Source organism: Leopardus geoffroyi, chromosome E3, assembly GCF_018350155.1.
Source record: "Leopardus geoffroyi isolate Oge1 chromosome E3, O.geoffroyi_Oge1_pat1.0, whole genome shotgun sequence".
Classification (NCBI taxonomy): domain Eukaryota; kingdom Metazoa; phylum Chordata; class Mammalia; order Carnivora; family Felidae; genus Leopardus; species Leopardus geoffroyi.
The window spans coordinates 21,871,595-21,892,195 of NC_059340.1; the positions used below are offsets into that span (position 1 = coordinate 21,871,595).

The following is a 20,601-nucleotide window of genomic DNA, read 5'->3' on the forward strand; positions in this document are numbered from 1 at the left end:
CCAAAATAGATGCTCAAAAAGTACTAACGAGAAAGAAAGAAAGAAAGAAAGAAAGAAAGAAAGAAAGAAAGAAAGAAAGAAAGAAAGAAAGAATAGTAAACTGTGCAAAGACAACCCCTTTGCACACATTGGTTGCCCGACAGATTCTCTCGGACCTTCCCTGTGACGTAGACGCTACTCCTAGCTTCTGGGCTGCTAGGATGTGTAGGTCGAATTTTAACTAGATTTCCGCTGAAAAAGAAAAGTCACTAAGCTTTCTTTTCTAATAGGCTACCGACCCCTAAACAGGGATTTTTGTTTTGCCCGCTGATGTATGCCAAGTGCCTAAAACACTGCCCGGCACCTCATCAATAAAGGAACAGATGGATGGGCAGGAAGGCAACGCTCCGAGTTTCACAGAAGTTGGGAGGCGTCAACAGCTCCTTCCAGCACCACAGTGGCGGGTGGGGAGGAGGAGCGGGGACTCTGGGCCAGGACCGTCCCCCCTTCCCCCTCCCCCTCCCCCCACCCCCGTTCACGGTCAGCCACACCAGATTTTCCCAGAGCGTGCTACAGTAGGACCCCCAGACGACAGGGTGTTCCCGCGCCACCCCTGGGGCCCTGATTGGAGCTGTTTAGACGGTCCCGCAGCGGGGCACAGACGGGGCGCCCCCGCGACACCCTTGGGGGACTTGAGAGGGTGCTCCCGTAGCGAGGGACAAAAGGGGCGCCCCCGCGACACGCTTGGGGGCCTGAAGGGGGCTGCCCAGGTGCTCCCGCAGCGGTGGACAGAAAGGGCGCCCCCACGACACTCTTGGGGGGCCTGGACAGGTTCGCCCAGACGCTCCTGTAGGAGGGGTTGGCGCCCAAGCCCCCTGGCGAAGGGTACCTGCAGAGCAACCCCAAACGCGTCCGATCCCTCTGCCACAGACCCCTCCGCCAGGCAAAAGAGTCCCCCGTCTCTCTCCCTTTTCCGCCGCAGAACGACCTTTGCACCCCCTCCCCAATAGTGTTCCTTCACCTCAGAGACGTCTCCCCGCCTCCCAGATCCACCGCTGAGGGACACCCCCCTTTTCCAGGCAGTTCCACCGTCTCCCGCAAAATGTCTGCTCGGCCCCCGACTGTGTCCCTCCGCCCCCGGGCAGTTTCACCGCGCCCCCCTCATTCCTGAAGTCCCTCAGCGGCGAGTCGCTACGCTGCGCGCTCTCGCGAGAGTCCACCACGCAGCCCTCTCCCCCAGCCCCTCGCCCGCGAGGTAGCCTCCCCGGACCCCGCGGCGCGCGGTCGCGGGCGGCGCATGCGTGGCCGCGGCTCCCAGCGCCCCCCGCGCAGTCCGCGGGCGGAGCGGAGCAGGCCGTGCGCGCCGGGCCGACAGCCGCCCCCCGCGAAGCTTCGCTGGGTCCCCGCGGCTTCTCTCCCCTCAGGGGCGGAACCACCTCGCGGCCTTTCCTCGGCGTGCGGAGGTTTCCTGAGGACGGCCGGGACCGATTTGGGCCCGGAAGAGCCCGGCGCTGGCGTCGAACGCCGCCGGCCTCACCGGCTCCCGCAGCGGCCTGGGAGCGCCGCGGGGCTGAGCCTCGAACCCCGATCCCCGGGCCGGGCGGGGCCTGCACATCCGGCCCCACCCACCCGGGGTCTCGCCTCCGCAGAGCCCAGCCCCCTCCCGGCCCGGGCGTCCGCCCCCGCCCACCCTTGCTTCAGTTCCCCAGATTTTCTCCCAATCCCCTGCCCTGGGTCTTGGACACTGAACTAAAGAGATGCACCCCGGAAAACCCCATCTTCCTTGGAGGAGAGGCCGGGTTTGGGACCTTAGGGTACACATTCACCATTTCAAGCGCCTAGGATAGATTTGATTAATGAGCCTGGGGTACCCTCTTCCTGCTGACACTGCCGTTTTTCACGTCCCTACCCTCCCACACTTCCAAAATCATTAAGCAGGGAGCGTTCTGAGGATTGGGTTATTTGCGTCTACTTTGAGCTAGACGTAAGGTTGACCCGGGGTTAGAGCATGGATGCATCCCTGGACCCTCAGATGGACGCACCCCTGGAGGTTGAGGGATGCTTAATAATGAAAGTAGAAAAGGACCCCGAGTGGGCATCGGAGCCCACTCTGGAAGGATCGGAGAGCTCTGAATCTGAGACCTTTCGCAAATGCTTCAGGCAATTCTGTTACGAGGATGTGACTGGACCCCATGAAGCTTTCAGTAAACTCTGGGAACTTTGCTGCCGGTGGCTGAAGCCCGAAATGCGTTCCAAGGAGCAGATCCTTGAGCTGCTGGTGATTGAACAGTTTCTCACCATTTTGCCCGAGAAGATTCAGGCGTGGGCTCAGAAACAGTGTCCGGAAAGTGGAGAGGAGGCGGTGGCCCTGGTAATACATTTGGAGAAAGAGACTGGAAGACTAAGACAGCAGGTGAGAGAGGATTTTCCAAATTGTTTTTAGAACGAAGGGGATGGCTAAGGCAGGGGGGCCGGGGTGCCCTGCAGATAGGGCTTATTATGCAGGGATAAATGGTACTGAGAGACTTCTAAAGCGAATCAATTTGAAAGAGGACCAGAATTTCATATTAAACAGAAAAAAAAAAAAAAAACCTTAGTTAAAATATTATTTTGCAAAGGAAGCTAAACATTATACATCTAAGTGTTTGTATAAATCTCTGGCATTATCGTTCCCAAAAAAATTATATAAGGGAACACCACGTTATGCTTTGCAGGGTTGGACTTTTGTAGTTTGATCCTAAAGAGGGCTATTTTTGCAACAACAACAACAACCAAAAAAAAAAAAAAGAAAGAAAGAAAGAAAGAAAAAATGAAAGGAAAAAAGAAAGGACGGACTTCATCAGTTATCCCAGGGCTCTCTCTAGTCCTTTAATATTTCAATGTGTGTTTTCCAAAGTGCCCTCAATGCCACCATCCTTGTCACTCTTGTCTAGCTTAACTGCCAGATCTTTGTTTGTCAGTGGCATTTCATGGTCTTCTAGTCATTTTCAAGAGCCTTTTCATTAACCTCATGAAATCCTGCAAGATTTGCAAGACTTGCAGTTTCACCTTGCACGGGATTTGCATTGTATAAAGACCTGCCTATCAGGCTGCTGTGTTGGTCAGGCATAGACACTACATGTGGAAGTTAATTTTCTGTTTTCAGTTCACTAGTGAATTTATTTCTGTTCTGATAGCTTTCGCTTCTCTGTGAACCTAATAGATGTGAGAACTCCATATCTATGCTAATAACAAGGGGCTCTGTATTTTACTCCTGCTAGATTTCCCCCCTCTGTAGACTAATAAAGAGCACTCTCCTGCTCCCTTTCGCCTAGACTCCTGGACAGTACTGTTCACCCAATGCCCTTGGAGGCTCCATTGTGAATGGAGTGAAATTTTCGTTCCTTCTCACATCTTCTTTCCTTCTTTGATGTCTTCCTGGGGGAAATTTGGTCCTCTTTGGGCCCTGTTTTCCTCCCTCTTTCCATTATGGCATTGGTTTTATTTCGCAGGTTAGCAGTCCTGTGCACTCAGAGAAGCAGGTACCACTGGGAGCAGCATGGGAGGTAACGGACTTTCAGCCAGAGCAGGTGGAGACCCAGCCCAGACTGGTGTCTCTGGAGGAAGCTGGAAGCCTCCGCTCAGGACGGGAGGAGCAGCTGAACTGGAAGAGAGAGCATCGGCCCTTACCCAAGAATGGTGAGAAGGACTCAGAGCATGCCCAGAGCAGAGACCATGGCAGATTTATTTTCTGGCCATAACACTGTGACTGGTTCAGACTAGGATCCCCTCAGTACATATTTGAGAATAAATTAAATATTTGGGGAGCAAGACTTCATCAGCTTCAAGAGTTGGGAACACATGCAGCATAAGTAAAAGCCATCATAGGGATGGACTCTGGGAAAACTTGGCTTTCCCAGACTGGCCTCGAGGTCTTGCAGTGTAACTTAAGAATCTCCTTTCTGTAATCAGCTTGTGTTTTTCAGTCCTGCTGTGTGTATATGTGTATATGTTTTTGGCTGGCTATAAACAACTTTCAAAACTGTTTGGAAAGGGAAACAAGATATTTACTTTTTAAAAATTCCAGGGGCACTTGGGTGGCTCAGTCGGTTAAGCAAGCGTCTGACTTCAGCTCAGGTCATGATATCACAATCCGTGGGTTCAAGCCCCTCATTGGGCTCTGCTCTGACAGCTTGGAGCCTGGAGCCTGCTTCAGATTCTGTGTCTCCCTCTCTCTCTGCCTCTCCCCTGCCCACATTCTGTCTCTCTTGCTCTCAAAAATAAATAAACATAATTTTTTTTTTAATTACAAGTGAGACATCCCAGAAGTGGCATATGAGAGAGGTAAACAGTAAGACTTCATAGACAAGGGAACACAGGTTTCATAGCCACCCTGGGCATTAATAAGTCAAGTAGAAGGAAATTAAACACCCTGTCTTTCCCCGTCCACTGTAATCTCACCATCCCTGTAGTCTGGTATCAGGCCGAAAGAGAGGAATGGAAAGATCACTGAACCTACAGTAGGAGGCTTGGGTTTATATCTTCTTGTCTCTGCACCTGTCTCCATCTGTCCTTGGGCAAGTAATACAGAAGGGCACATTAATGCATAGAGGTGAAGCGATTAGGCTTTAGAGGAAGACAACCCGACTCAAAACCTAGCTCTGCCATTCATTATCTGTGTGGCCTTGGTCAGGTTACTAAGCTTCTCAAACTTTCCATTCTGTCATTTGTAAAAGGAAAATAATAAGGTGGTTAGTGTAGGTTAAATGAGGCAACGTAAACAGACCAGTACATAGTGGTGCTCAGTAAATGTCAGTTTCCTTTCTCCCGTAACAGCGCAATTATCTTTAAACTTCAAATCTGTCTGGCTTACACAGTCCCTCACCAAGTGGCAAGATTCACTACTGTGCACCCAACCTCCTTACCTTTCCTGAAATTCACATTGTGATAGAATTCATTGCAAATATTAATATTTTCTGAATTTCAAAGTTCACATGGATTACATGTTCTGAGTTACTACTGTAGCTGATAAGCTACAGTAAATTTATGGTGTTTCTGGGTTTTGACAGCTCAGGGTGATAATTCACAAAGTGGAAAAGTGTGTTCTGGGTTCTGTCGAGGTGCTTACGGGGACAGTGACACTGTGGTCGTGCTACTCCCCCTGCTCGGGTGCACACTGCCTCTGTAATAGCTCGCTGCAGGGGCGCCTGGGTGGCTCAGTTAGTCAGGAGTCAGACTCTTGATTTCCACTGAGGTCATGATCTCACGGTTCGTGAGTTTGAGCCCTGCATCAGGCTCTGCGTTGACAGTGCAGAGCCTGCTTGGGGGTCTCTGTCTCCCTCTCTCTCTGCCCCTCCGCTGCTCACTCTCTCTCTAAATAAATAAGTAAACTTAAAAAAATTTTTTTTAATAGCTCGCTTCAAAACAAACTCCGATCAATATCTTTGCTTTTCCCCCTTTTTTGGTAAAAGTGAAGATCCTTTTTTGGATTTCTTCCGGTTAGCAAAAATAGGTAATGATGTGTGTCTTTTGTAAAAGTAAAGTGGCATGACATGAACTTTTGAAAAGCAAGGGATACCTGTACTGTGTTTCCAAAGAAGTGGTTCAGTTTGCTTCTTTAGAAAGTGGTGGAACAAGCTTTTGAGTTCTCGACCACAGTAAAATCCATTCCGGAAGTTTTCCCTACGTAGTGAGTTGCAGAGTAGAAGTTAGACCACAGACTTTTGAGGGAGTGTATTGTGTGTTTGCCTGTCCAGGACTGTGTATCTATGTGTGCTAACTTGTTTAGCATATTGAAGCATTGAATGACTTATACTAGAGATTGCAAACTGGTAACTCACATGCCAGGTCAGACTTCTTTTGTTTCACCTGCAATGTGTTTTTGGTTTGGGGTTTTATGCATTTGTTTGCTTTTAGTTCTAAGGTTTAAGATTTTTTTTTAATATTTATTTACTTTGAAGAGAGAGAGAGTACGCATGCACCCATGTGTGCAAGCCAGGGAGGGAGAGAGAGGGAGAGGGAGACAGAGGATCCGAAGCAGGGCTCAGACTCACAAACCATGAGATCATGACCTGAGCTGAAGTTGGACGCTTAACCAATTGAGCCTCCCAGGTTTAAGGTTTTTGAGATTTCATAGAAAAGTCCAGATTTCTGGCTTCTCCTGAAAAATATTAGAAGTTCTGACTATCACAGTGAAGCATCAACTGGGACTGGGCATTGGCCACACCTTTTCAGTGGTGTACGTGCTCTCCAGGTCCCCCATTCCTTACCTGGCCCCTTTCATAATCTACTTTGCCTGCTAACTCCCTGAAAGCGTTCGCATCTGTGAGCCCTGCTTTAGGGTACCCTGGTTTCGGGCATTTGTTCTGAACTCACTGATGAAATGATCAATTTCTATTTACTGGGTTTTTTTTTTTATTTTATATATGTGTGTGTGTGTATATACATACGTATATATATACGTATATGTGTGTATATATATGTGTGTGTGTATATATATACATATATATATGTACGTATACACACACACACATTCATTTCTTAAAAGGAGAAGCTGCACGAATTAAGGGGCCGGAGCCCAGAACCCTAATTGTTTCTCTCTCTTCTTACAGCTCGGCCTTCTCCCTGGCTTCCTGTCCCTGCTACTGAATGGAACAACATAGGTCAGGAAGGAACAACCACACCATTACCTGTTGTGTCTCAGGTAAATTGTAGATCTTCTCTCTGCCTTCCTAGAGTATCCAGTCACAAGGACTTCCGTGCCTTCACTGCCCTCAAACTTCTACACCCCCTCAAAGAGACTCCCCTCCCCACCCCCTACCCCCTACCCCTTTTGCAGAGAAGACCGGACCCAGCCTTCTGAGTAATGAGACTCCTTGCTGGATCATCTGTCTTATGATCCTTTATAACATCTGCTTCATCTGGCACATCATACACACTTGGTTCCCTGATTTTAATTCTCCCTTAGGGCCCTCCCTTCTGATTCCTCCACGACCATTCACCCTTTAAAGACCCAGGTGGTTATCTCGGTAGTCATTGCTGTTGTTGTTACAGGGGCCGGTGAAAGATGTCCGCGTGGCGAGAGGCTTTTCCTACAAAAAGAGCGTACATCAGATTCCCGTTCACAGAGACCTGTACCGGGATATTAGGAAAGAGAGTGCTGGGAATATGGTCTCCCTGGGTAAGGATTCTTTCCCTTTGCACATAAAAGATTTGGGGATTTTTTTATATCTTTGTTTCTACCAATAATACAATAATTAAAATGTCAACACTTAAAGGACATCCATGCTGTCTAATCATTTCTGTGGCCTGGTTTACCAGACCTAGTCCTCTCTTGTCCATGCTGTCTTAACTCAGTCATTCATTCCTCCCTTCCAGTTTAGAATATGTGCATATTCTTCTAACTTAGGGGTGAAGACATTTGCAAGGGGTTATATAGGACTGTCATATTTGTATTACTTAAATATAAGCTTACAGATACCACTAGACTAATAGTACCATAAAGTCACAAGGTCTTTGTAAGATTTGTTTTTGTTTAACTGTAGCAACCCAACACTTTGCACATAGCTGGACACACGGGTGGGTGCCCAGCAAATATTTGTTGGTTGGATGGAAATCTTACAGATGAAAGGAAAAAAGTAATTTCAGTACAATTCAACACAATACAATTTCAATACCTTGATAGTGCATTGTGAGTTATTTGAATAGTACGAATTTACAGGCACAAGTAACCACTGAAGTGTCCCTTTACAAGCAGACTTCTGAAGGATTATGTCACCTGCATTAGTAGTGGGGACAAGTACAGTACATTTATATGTAAGCTGAAAGTCGAAGACTGCTTGTTAATAAAATTACAGGCCCGAAATGTGCACTGATCCACACTAGACACGTTATAGATATGTGTTAATAGGGTAGCGGCTATTTAAATTTGTACAATTAATTAAAATTAAATAAAGTTAAAAATTTTAGTTCCTCAGGGGCAGTAGTCGTGGTTAGGATATTTGATAGCCGTGTTGGAAAGCACAATTAGAGGTCACTGCTGTCATCACAGAAAGTTCTGTTGGACACACTACCTGTAGACACTGAAGTATAGAGACTATAAAATGGACTATATCAAACCGAATAAAAAAGATAACACCAACAGTTGTTTATAATCAGAACGCAACTAAGTCCTCTGAGAATGACCAACATAGGTTGCCACACCCTGGTGGCAAAGCGGTCTTCCCATAGCAGCAGGCACCCAGCGTCCTGCCAGGGTTTCACGCAGGCCTTTCTTGGCGTGACCTTGGAGCGTGCATCCAAGCCTTGGAGGGTGCCGTGTGAGAGCCCTGAGTAAAGTGCCACTGGCGGGCTGGGGGTCATCCTCTGAGAATTCAGATTTAGCCAGCTGATCCCTGAACAAGATAGTTTGAACTCCATGGGTCCACTTCTATGGGGATCTTTTTTCGATAAATACAGTCCAGTATCTATCCAAAGTACTCACAGTTAACTTAGTTAATGTATTTTCCCTTCCTTAAGATTTTCTTAATAACCTTTTCTTTTCTCTGACTTACTTCATTATGGGAATACAGTATGTAATCTATATAACATACAGAATACATATTAATAGGCTATTTATGATATCGGTAAGGCTTCCAGTCAACACTAAACTATTAGTAGTTAAGTTTTGGGGGAGTCAGAAGCTATACACAAATTTTTTTACTATGGGGCATTGGTTCCCCCAGCCCCCACTTTGTTCAGGGTCAGTGGTGATTACATGTGGAAAGGCCCAGGCCCGGAGACAGCTTCCCCAATCTTTTATCATAGACTATAAACGGATGACTCATAGGCCGAATCTAGCCTATACACACATTTTGGCCTTGCACAGAGTTTTAATTTAAAATTAGTTTATAAATCTGGATTTCCTGTGTATCTTGAAAAATCAAATGTCAGGCACCACAGGCCCACCTTCTCACATAGCAACAATCCGCCAGAGCTGAATCAAGGAGCTGGTGCTGAACTGCCACATTTCTCCCTCAGTTGCATTGCCTGCCTGGTCCTTATTGTGGATATTTGAGTTTTCATTATTCCTACACTTCCTATATCAAGTAAAAATAAAGAACTCCATCCCCGGGGTTCTTTCAGAAAGGATTTGCTGTGATGCTCCTTCTCTTGAGAATTCCGTGGAGTTTCTGTGTGTATTACCTAGAGAAAGAAAAGTGAATTTTATTACGATACCTATTGGGCATCGGATACTTCACAGGCGATCATCTATTTAATATTCCCAGCACTTCTGTGAATAGAGGCCATCATTCCCTAGGAAGCTGAAGCTCAGAGATTGAGAAAGTTCCCCTGGCCCAAGAGTAAAGCAGGTGATGGAGCCAGGGTTCACGTTTAAGACCCGTTACCCGTTGATCTCCATAGTGCTGTAATGCAACAGATTGTCGGTATGCTTCCCTGGCCTTCTGTCTCTTCCTATTAACCTTGTCAGATGTATCCACAAATTCTTGCCTTCTCGCCTGTCCTAGCCCCAGAGAGTGTGTGTGTGTGTGTGTGTGTGTGTGTGTGCGTGTGCGTGTGTGCGTGCATGTGCATGTGTGGGTTGGGGTGGGGGTATGTGGTGGGCAGATATGAACACGCTTTGTTTTATAAGTAACAAATACTGGTTAGGAGCAGACACTGAAACTAATACAACGTTAGACACTGAGAGGAAATCAAAGGTAATAAACTGTATGTTTCTTAACCTTAAAGACTTTCCCTTAAGAACTAGCTGGAGAAAGAGGTGGTGCATACGTGAGAAATAAAATGATAATGTCAGTTCCTAGATGGTTGTGACAAAGAAGAGAGGGGTCAGAATAACTATAGCCTGCACCGTAAGTAGTAGGAATAACTGTACTGCACACTGTCACGGTTGAGGAAGTTTCTAAAAGAGAAGGAGGTTGGACAAGACCTTTCAAGGATAGGCGTGAACAGGTGTCCAGGACATCGCGCTATGGCAGCAGATCAGGCTGTGCGGCTATGGCCTCCGTGTTCAGCATGGAATGTATTTCTCTCCCTGTAGGAAGTACCGTGTCCGTGTCTAACAAGATTGCCCGGTTGGAGCAAAGAAAGGAGCCATGGACCCTAGGTGTACACTCTTCTAACAAAAGGAGTATTCTCCGAAGCAACTACATCAAGGAAAAGCCGGTTCACGCGACTCAGATCCCCGCGCGCAGTGCGGGGCGAATGTGGGGCGAGCAGCAGCACTGGGGTTTGGAGGACGAGAAAATAGCAGGCGTGCACTGGAGCTATGAGGAGACGAAGACGTTCCTCGCGATTCTCAAGGAGTCTCGCTTTTATGAAACGCTGCAGGCTTGTCCCCGGAACAGCCAGGTGTACGGGGCCGTGGCCGAGTGGCTGCGCGAGTGCGGCTTCCTCCGGACGCCGGAGCAGTGCCGGACCAAGTTCAAAAGTCTCCAGAAGAGCTACCGGAAGGTGAGAAACGGCCACGTGCTGGAACCCTGTGCCTTCTTTGAGGACATGGACGCCCTGTTGAACCCCGCAGCCCATGCTTCAGCCGCTGATAAGCCAAAGGAGATTATCTCTCTCCCCAGACTGAAGAGAGTTGATGTCAATGCTAAAGAACAGACCAGTTTGTTGGAGGAGGAGGAAGCCGCAGAGGCATCCGATGGTGACGAGAGGGGTGTTGCGTTCATCCGGAAGTCTGAGATTCGTGGCGCCCCTGTCTTGTTCCAGAACCTGAGCGGTAAGGACTGTGCTCTTTGCTTTGGGTGTGAAAATGGATGATACGGGCTTGTGGTAGCAGGAGTAGACCAGAGGCAGCCAAACCTGGGGAGCGCTGGCCTGTGCCTCTTGCCCCCCCTTCGCTGAAAGTACTCTGGGGGGGTGGGGGGGTTGTTGCTGAAAGGGCCATTCTCGGGCTAGAGCGCAGCATGGATTTGCGTATTTGGAGCCTGTGGAAGGAAGATAGGTGGAGTCCAAGGACTGTGAGGAATCCAGCATCTGAGCCTTGTATAAAGCAGCTAGCAGAATTGCAGTATAATAAGTCAAAGATACGGAGTTGCACTGTCTAGGATAAGTAGCATAAGAATGTATAACCAAAAAAACGTGAAAAGTGGAATTGTAGAAAAAGGCAGGAAAGGAAAGAAAAAGGAACACAAAGTAGACGAGTCAAATGGAAAACACAATGAAATGGTAAATGTAAATCCAAATACATCATTCGTTACAAACGTAAAAGACTGAGATGATCAGTCGTCTAAAAAGGCAATTAAATATAGCCTACAAGAGATACATGTGAAGACCAGAGGCCTTGAAATTAAAAGATAGAAAAAGATACACCACATACCATATAAATGGAGGCTGGCGTTGAAATCTGGGGACTGGGAACATGCAGAACTAAAGTGGCAGTTAGTGACTGTGTGACAGTAAGCACATCATGTAAGAACTTGGAGCTTCAGTTTTCTCATCAGTAAACTGCAACTGAGGATTCCAGGGTTGTTAGTGTGAAATGAGATAATAGATAAAAAAAATCGATGACGGCATTCCGCAAATGTTAACTGCGGGGAGGCATTGCCCGGTGTCACTGTTACCAGGAAAGTTTCTCCACTCCGCCTGACGAAAAGATGGTGAATTCTTAGGGTGGAAAGATAAATCCAGGAAGGAGAGCGGGGGGGGGGGGGGGGGGGTGTTCTCATGACCGCATCTGTTCAAGGGAGACAGCTCAGGAAAAGACGGGAAGATACATCGTACACATACAGGTGCTCAGCAATCTGGAAATCCATAGACACGAGGGCGGGCCCAGACTCGGGAAAGCAGTGCCCGCCCTGGAGGAGGCCATCTGGTGAGACTGAGGACAGAAGTGACTTCATCTTACAAAACGCACAGAAAGCACAGTTTAACAAACTGTGTTCAGACACGTCCTGAAAAGGTTTACTCTGCTGTAACAGCACAGCGTCTGCCTATCTTGCAGATCATTTCCTCTCTCCAAGTAGAGGACTCAGTGACATCAAAGACTACTCTGGACACAGTTGTACTCTTCAAGGAAGGCTGGCTAAAAACATGTCCTGATCTGTTACTCTTAGCCATTTAGAGAAGATAGCCGTATCCTCAGTTGACCGCCATAGCCATGGCAGATTTGGGGGACTGCGTTCTTCCTCTGCCAAGGAAACTTTGAGATCAGTTTATCAATTTCAATTTCGAAATCCCATTGGGATTTAGACCTTACAGATTCATTTGGGAATTGATGTCTGTACAGTTTGAGTCTTCCTATCCAGAAACGGAGTGTCTTTCCATTTTTTATAGTTCATTTATGTCTTTCAGTAAATTACCGATTTTTTTTTTTTTTATATAGACCCTCTCCTTTATTTTGCACATCTTATTCCCAGGCATATCATAGTTCCTATTGCCACAGTGAATGGGATTTGCTTTCTTTTACTCCTTATATTTAGAGGCTATAGACTCTTTTTCTTACATCTTTGAACTTTATCCTTCCCTGGCAGGTGTGCACTGGGGCTACGAGGAAACCAAGACTTTTCTTGATATCCTGCGGGAGACTCGGTTCTACGAAGCCCTCCAAGCCTGTCATCGGAAGAGCAAGCTGTACGGGGCCGTGGCTGAACAACTCCGGGAGTGCGGCTTCCTCCGGACGCCGGAGCAGTGCCGGACCAAATTCAAAAGCCTCCAGAAGAGCTACCGCAAAGTGAAAAACGGTCACGTGCTGGAGTCCTGTGCGTTCTACAAGGAGATGGACGCGCTGATCAACTCTCGGGCCGCTGCCCCTTCCGCCGACACTCCAGAAGAAGTCCCATCACCCTCAGGGCAAGAGAGAGAGGAGGTTGAGATGGAGTCCCAGGAACCCACAGGTTGGGAACCCGAGGAGACCTCACAGGAGGCAACGGGAGAAGATTCTGGCAGTGAGAGAACGAGTGAGGAGGAAATCGTACACGAGTCGGAATTCCAGGGGCCCCCGGGTCTACTGCAAAGCCCGAGCGGTAAGGACCATCAGGGGAAAGTGGGATTTACTGAGAAATCAGTAGCTCTGGCATTTTGCTTGTGAGTATTTATTCATTCCACAAATATTTGAGTGCCCTGTGTTACATGAGGAACAGGGGATATAGCAGCGAATAAGACACAGTCTCTTTTCTCACGGCGCTTCTATTCAGGGAAGGAGCTTACATTCTAGGGATTCAGTCTGTGTGGGGTCTCAGCCTCAGTGTTGGTCTGTACGGGCCCATGTTTCATCTCTTCTGAAAATCCTGTGCGGAAGAAGAACTTGGAATTACACATGACATATGTGGAGAAAAAACTCAGAGCAAGTAGGCTGAAAACACAGACATCTCAGTTCTCTGTGATGTGCGTGAGGAAGAGTCTAGGCAGCGACAAAACGAGAGAGAGACTCTGTTCTGGTTCTCAGCCCCGCAGCCCCACCTGCGTGTTTCCCTGCTGACTGCTGGTACGTACCCTCGTGGGCGTCTACCTCTGCAGTGGCCCAGACCTAAAATTTTCAAAACTAAGTCACCGTCTTTCTTCCCACACCTTGGGTCTTCCCTGTGTCCTCTCACATCCAGCCTGAACACATTAGAGACGTTTCTGATGCTTTCTCCCTCATATACATCGAAGCAGATAACACTTTTTTGTCAACGGTTCTGGAACTTCTGTCCCCTCTTTAGTCAGCACAGCCACTGCCCTGGTTCAGCCTTTTTCTGTCTGTGGCCTAGACTTTTGTAAAAGTCTCCAAACCAGGTTCCCCCGTCAGTCTCGTGTTAAGGTCCACAGCGATCCTCAGTCTGAGCTCCTCTTTCTGCGCTTACCTGTTACCATCTTCCTTCCAGCACTCTGTGCTTATTCAAAACAAACGCTAGAGAAGGAACATACATGTGTTTTCTGCTAGTATTTGCGTGGGAAATTGTAGTTTGAAGGCTGAAATCATTGAGCGCTACATAACCCCGGTTTCGATTACTGGAAACAAAGTCCTTTGGTGCCATCCCTCATGAATCTCATTTTTTAAATCGAGCTACAGACCTGTCCATGAATTGTCAGATTCTGTCAGAGCCAACCATGAGGCTATGACTTCCTCCAAACCCCGGGACGATGTTGGACCCAATGAGGTTGCTTCAGAAGAACTGCAAAATGAAAGAAGATGATGGCATTGTTAGGGCTTTCCCTTAATGGACCAACTGATGGGTGCCCTCCTCTCCCCAACCCATGCCACAGCCACCAAACTTGGGAGGGAGGGATATCTGCAGTTTCAACTCTGTGCTTGAAAGGAGAGGGGTGCGTGCAAGGAGAGGGTTGTGTGCAGGGAGAGGCGTGTTGAAACTGGCAAGTAGAAACAAGGCACCACAGCAAAGTGCTGAGGAACGAGGGTTTGGTAAGACAAACCTGGATGCAATAATATGATGTCTGGAATTTGATTCAAAATAATCTGGGTAGGGGCACCAGGGTGGCTCAGTCAGCTGAGTGTCCGACTCTTGATTTCAGCTCAGGTCATGGTCCCAGGGTTGTGGGATTGAGCCCTGCGTTGGGCTCTGCACTGACAGCACAGAGCCTGCTTGGGATTCTCTCTCCCTCTGCCCTTCTTCCCTGCTTATGCATGCACATGCTCTCCCTCTCTTTCCCTCCCTCTCTTTAAAAAAAATATAAATAATAATAATAATAATAATAATAATAATAATAACCTGGGTAGAGGGAGCAGGAAGCAGGTGGGAATAGAGGTGAAATTAGATTGACCAGAAGTAGGTCATTGTCAAAGCCAGGTGAGTGGTTTGTGGAGGTTCATGTTACATACCGTAGTCTCTACTTTGCTACATGTTTGAATTTTCCATAATAAAAAGTTAATACAGAACCACATAGTTAAAAAGTGACCAGGATGCAATCTGAACCAGGGCTGTGTGATTCCAAAGCCTGTGTCTTTCCACCACCTCACTCTGTCTGTCGAGCAGACTTCCTGGAAAGCTGGCATCCAGGATGCACCTTGCAGTGTGTATGGGACGTGGGTGAAAGCGTGAGGGAAGGTAATTCCAGTTTGGGGAAGGGGATGGGGAGAATTAAGATTTGAGCCCGTGTGGCCCGTGTGCGAGACAGCCAGAGAAAAGCAGTGACAAAGACCATTTGGGGAGGAGAAAGAAACGTGATCAGATATTGATGAACTTGGAGGTCCATTGAGGAACCTGGGCACTGGACTCTGCTCTGAACACTAGTGCCACGCGGGGTGTGTGAGCGCAGATGTGAAATTTTGAAAGCAGGGTGGGAGGGAGTGGAATTTGGGGAGAAAGCTGAGCTGGTCCCGTGTGACTCAGGACATGGATGGGGAATAACAATTTGCTTTGGAAAACATTTCTGGAAGCCTCCTTTGTACGAGGTGTTGCTGGCTGTGGGGGGAACAGAGTGCAAATAAGGTGTAATGAATCAGAGAGGGGTAACGGGACTTAAGAGGCCAGAGGACAATACAGGGATCCTAACAAAGCCTCGTAGGCTGTATTGTTTGTGTTAATATGGGACCGCTCAGAAATCTTTCTCGTCTTTCGTTTCTTTCTTCCTTTCCAGATTTTGAAATTGGACGTAGTATCAAGGAGGATGCAACACAGGTAATCTACAAGGACATGGAACAGCATCGGGCACTGATAGAAAAGTCTAAGAGGGTTGTTTCCCAGAACGCTGATCCAGGTAAATACCGGAAAAGGGAATGCATCTCAGGAAGACAGTGGGAAAGCCTTCAAGCGGTCAGGCAGGGAAAGCTGATGTCTCAGCCTCGAGATTTAGGGAGAGCCGCAGCGCATCCGAGGCCTTTGGTGGGGAGGAGACCCTACCGGCTTCTCAAATACGGAGACGGCTTCGGGAGGAATGCTCGTCTGATGTGCCGGGTCACCCACCAGAAGGAAAACCCTTACCAGTGCGGTGTCTGCGGGAAGTGCTTCGGCAGGAGCAGGAGCCTAATCAGACACCAAAGAATCCACACGGGAGAAAAGCCGTTCAAGTGTCTTGACTGTGGGAAAAGCTTTAACGACTCCTCCAACTTTGGTGCCCACCAGAGAATCCACACGGGGGAGAAGCCCTACAGGTGCGGAGAGTGTGGAAAGTGCTTCAGTCAGAGCTCCAGCCTCATCATCCACCAGAGGACGCACACGGGAGAGAAGCCTTATCAGTGCGGGGAGTGCGGGAAGAGCTTCACCAACAGCTCCCATTTCAGCGCCCACCGCAGGGTGCACACTGGCGAGAACCCCTACAAATGTGTGGACTGCGAAAAAAGCTTCAATAACTGTACGAGGTTTCGCGAGCACCGGAGGATACACACCGGAGAGAAGCCCTACGGCTGTGCCCAGTGTGGCAAACGTTTCAGTAAGAGCTCTGTCCTCGCCAAGCATCGGGAGGTTCATTCCAGAGAGAAGCTTCTGCCACACCCACCGCCCGCCTGTGCCCTGGAGAGCCCGCCTAAGGGAAAGACTGATGACTTCAGGAAAACGTTTTGACGTTGACGTCTCCTCCTCCTAACGTGCCCCTTTAGTCGTTTCACCCGATCTCATCCTCGGAAGCGATCTTTTCTTAGCTCGGGAGGGTGATTCCCGAGGCCAGCTTGACAATGTAAATAAACCAAGGGCCTGCCTCGCGTCCTCACCTCTGCCTCTGACTTGACCTATCCGTTCCTCTCCTTCTGTGCGTCTCAACGTCTCCCTTGACCAAGTGGGGAGGACATCTGTCAGGATTCAGAACGGCGGCCCCTTCGGCATGTCAAGGCCTCTGCTGCGGGACTGCCTAGTCCAGCAACATTCAAGGTCCCTCCGCGCTGTGAAAGTTGTTTCCGAGCAGACCCGGCCTGCCGGAGGTTTCCCGTTGTCCACCACGTGGGATCCTGGATGCAACTTGATCCCAGATTTCTTTTGGGGGTAGAACTTTCAGGAGTCTGATCAGGATGACATCGCATGCATCTTGGTTTTGAAGGCAGTCGTTAAGGAGATTGAGCCCCCTTCAGAAGTCTGTTGCAATTGCGCCCTTTTGGTGGCCGGTTGACCCACAGAGCGAGGGTGGAGGTTCTGCCACTGAAACCACGTTACTGCCCCCTCACCCTCCGTGGAGACGAGAAGCAACCCACCACCCACCAGGCTGACCTTTTCTGCACCTGAAGACTGAACCCCTCTGCCCCCGGCTGCGGTTTCTCCAGCCTCTACGTAATTATCCGGTTCCTTTTACCATTTCTTGTAAGTCCCACACTTACCTCTTAGTTGTTCCGGGTGCTCTTATCTGACTCTCCTGAACTACCGGGCCCTCTCCAGATTGAACAGGATGCATGCCTGTGGTGTGTGGCATTAACATAAAGTAGAATCTTCATTCAGACACGTTCTGCCCTCCACCTGCTCTGGGTCTTACCTAGAACGCGACTGGCATGTTGGCACATTTTATGCCTCCCAACCCCACGGCTTAGTATGACATTACATAATAATAGTTTTCTAAAACTTTAAGAGGTTAGGGAGGAAGTGAGGTAGAAACCGGAAACATTCTCTAACAGCAGTCAGACCCCTTGGGCCTGCTGTAGATCAGATCCCCACCTCATTCAGAGCACCACCTCCAGGCTGTTTGTTAAATACACCCTCCGTCTCTGAGGCTTCTAGTCCCTGTTCCTAGGGTCATCAACCTAACTGTAGAGCCCGGAGTAATTTATATACTCTGTAGCTTACTGAGTGAAAAGTGGAAAGATGTGCAGAAACTTCCAATCCAGAACACTGTTGTTTTCCTCGTTTACCTGTAGGTCTGAGAAATCTCTTCAATAACCCCCTCACACTAGCCCAACGGGTATTGAAGGAAAAGTCAAAATGGGGAGGTGGGGGTGGGAAGGGAGGTAATTAATTCATTCCTGGAAGTTACAGGTGAAACCAGGGAACCTGGTCATCCAAGGCTGGTTCCTCCAGGATGAGACCAGTGACATTTATACTCTTAGTACATAGGCAACCTGGGGCAGCTTTGGCTTAGGGAAGGGAAGTCCTGACTTTAGTGGAAGGACAGCCAGAGTCAGGGCTGTGTAGAGATTATACTTTTGATCTTACCTCCTCTCCCGTGTCAGGTGTCCTCTTACTTGGAGACATCTGGAGATCATGTTTTTCCTTTGAGGACGTTTGAATCTTTCCAAGCCTGTTCAGCAGAATACCAAGGAGGGTGGGCGGTGTAGAAAGACGTCGAGTTCGTGGTGCCAGAATAGGGTGTGGCCTGCCAGAAGGCAGGTGACTCAGGTACATATTGATAGATGTTTCTGATTTACATTGGTTGGAGATGTTACGATTGTTCACACCTCAGTAGGTTGACTTCCTGCGTGTGGTCCGAGTTATAGACTTTTAATGGTGAGTGCAGTGTCTTGTCGGTAGTGTGCCTAGCACAGTAAGACGCGTGCGTGCCCGTGGGCGTGTGCTGATAGTGCGTAGATGCTCTGGAATCCCAGTGCTAGAGAAGATGCACATTGATAGGAATCACCACTTAGCGATGTGTACACAGGACTGATAACTATATTGAAGCATGATTCAGGAAAGTAGATGATTTATTCATACGTATTTATTAAGTACTGCTATGTGTAAGGCCGTCTCCCAGGCACAGTGAGGGGATGCGAAAGTGGAAGAAGACATGGTGCCCATGCTCCAGGAACCTGCAGTCTGACAGAGGAAGTGTCGCGGCAAAAGGTCATTAGTGTCGGTTACCTTCGTGTCACTTGCCGAAGGTCAGTGACTCGACTGTGAGAAAATCACTTTCACCTGCAAAAGAGTTTTTCCAAATTGCCCCAAATTGTACCTGCGCCTCTCAGACGTGCCCGATGGCGGGAAGGGTGCAGGATTCATTCCATCTCGAGCAGAACACGCCGGTCCTGTGGAAGTCTCGTACGTCTGGGGTCACGCCGAGGTGGAACCGGGGTTCCCCTACCCGTATTCCTGATGGTAAATGGGCTGTTTGGACATGGGTTAAACTGACTTCCTGAACTCTGTCTCTGTTCTGAGGAAATAGAAGGTCCCACCCACCATCTTAGACCAAGACATCTTGCATTCTGTCTTTTTCCAACTGGAGCATGAAAGTCAAAATGAGTAGTGATGTGTCTTTTATATCACATTACATTGCCTTTATGAAGATCCATAGGAAAAGGTTTTTTTCTGGGTCTCGGTACCAGGGAAAGCTCTGATCCTAAGCAGAAAAAAAAAAAAAAATACAAACACTGTGATTTTTATAACTTCTTCCTTTTCTCTCTCTGTTCCGGCTGCTGGAAAGCTCAACAAAATATACAGGCCACCTCAGCCAACTACCTAAAACCCGTATTTGTTTGACCCTACTGTGTTTCTTTAAAAATTATGCCCAGTCCTATTTTTTTAGAGTAGTTTGAATTAGTAGACATTTTATTCTCTGACATCTTATCCAAGGCACTTTGGAAACTGGCTTGTATTCCCTGCCTACACTTGCTTTGTTACCCCCACAAATACCTCCAGTTCCTACTGGTGACTTTATTACCCATATGCCCTAATTTATTCATAAACCTTCTTTGAAGAGGGAAACTTCACACATACGCTTAAGCCCCTCAGGGCCACCTGCCCCAGGCGACTGAGCATTAGACCAGAAACCAAAAGGGACACGTTTTAGTCTTGTCGCTATCACTGAGTGTCGTGTGACACATCTCTGCCTCTCTGGCCCGTGTTCCTTATCTGGAGACACGTTGAACTTGATCTGCAAGACTGCTCTGGCTCTAATGTTTAGTGAGATGACGGGGCACAGTGTGGATGAGGAAGAGGTCATAAGGCCAGGTGCCCAGCCTGGCCCACCACGGCGTGCGACGTGCAGGCCACACAGAACCGCTGCGTGCTTTGGGAAGAGGGGTGCCGGGAGCCCGCGCGGTGCGGAGAAAGGCCAGGTCACTCGTGTCCACCAGCAGGCAGCCCCCGCAGCTCCCCCCCTCGGTAGCCAGTGGCAGGTGGCTGCAGTGACGGAAGCGGTGTGGGAGGTCTGGCGGCCGGGCCGGGCCGGGCCGGACTGGGCTGTGACGAGTGGGGGCAGTCCCCAAAGCAAGGAGTGCCGGCCGCCCGTGCAGCTGTTCGCTCGGCCGCCGAGGGTGTTCCACCTGTCAGCGTGCGTCTCTTCGTTGTTCTGTATCCGCGTTCGCTTAGCTGTCTTCTTGAAAACTTGTCTGTGAAATAAATGTCTCAAATAAATGACTCCCGTTGGTTTTTGCCATCATTTGAAGGAGGCGTTCTATTAAGGGAAAAGAGAACTTACAGAGGTAATAAAGCAGGTCCCAGTGGCTGTGTCAAGAGAGTTTCGGAGTGACTGCAGCTCCCTGCTCTCCCTGCCCTGAGGGGCCGGGGGGCTTGCGAGGCCACCGCCGTTCGCTGTCACGGTCAGAGAAGTCCCAAGGAATGGCTCTGGTTCTAGGGTGGAGTTCGCCCTGGAGGCCCCCACGCACGGCCTCTCCTGGCGGCCTGAACAAGTATGAACGATCTCCCCAAAGACACAGGGCAGCTTTAGATTTACCGTTTTCCCTGGAAGAGTTCCAGCAGCCTCTGTCTGCCCTTCTTGCGGCCACAATTTCAACTCCACGGTCATAGAGTCAGTGTAGACACTTTGCCACGGGGCGAGGACGTGTTTCTAACTAAAGTCGCAGGCACTGCGAGAAGAGTCCCAGGGTTCGGGAGCCATCCACCTGAACGT

General features: G+C 48.7%; 1 protein-coding gene and 1 long non-coding RNA gene across 3 annotated transcripts in view; one reads left to right on the top strand and one right to left on the bottom strand.

Annotated features, from left to right (window-relative positions):
* LOC123588879 overlaps window positions 1-1,095 on the bottom strand; it is a 130,518-nt gene extending 129,423 nt beyond the window's left edge. For both annotated transcript variants that reach the window (XR_006708054.1, XR_006708055.1), the window contains exon 1: window positions 1,001-1,095. This is a non-coding gene — a long non-coding RNA (uncharacterized LOC123588879). The remainder of the gene's footprint in view (window positions 1-1,000) is intronic.
* Window positions 1,096-1,335: 240 nt separating this feature from the next.
* On the top strand, window positions 1,336-20,108 carry ZKSCAN2 (zinc finger with KRAB and SCAN domains 2). The gene is made up of 7 exons (XM_045460381.1): window positions 1,336-2,392; window positions 3,471-3,657; window positions 6,570-6,661; window positions 7,012-7,138; window positions 9,998-10,681; window positions 12,435-12,926; window positions 15,481-20,108. Exons 1-7 carry the CDS (start codon window positions 1,988-1,990, stop codon window positions 16,401-16,403), a joined length of 2,910 nt encoding a protein of 969 aa, XP_045316337.1. The 5' UTR covers window positions 1,336-1,987; the 3' UTR covers window positions 16,404-20,108.
* The last annotated feature ends 493 nt before the right edge of the window (window positions 20,109-20,601 follow it).

Excerpts from the sequence above, each read along its gene's own strand:
- ZKSCAN2 (XM_045460381.1), top strand. The coding sequence starts at position 1,988 with ATGGATGCATCCCTGGACCCTCAGATGGACGCACCCCTGGAGGTTGAG. Across the intron at positions 6,662-7,011 it reads CATTACCTGTTGTGTCTCAG|GGGCCGGTGAAAGATGTCCG; the intron begins GTAAATTGTAGA and ends TTGTTGTTACAG. Across the intron at positions 7,139-9,997 it reads TGGGAATATGGTCTCCCTGG|GAAGTACCGTGTCCGTGTCT; the intron begins GTAAGGATTCTT and ends CTCTCCCTGTAG.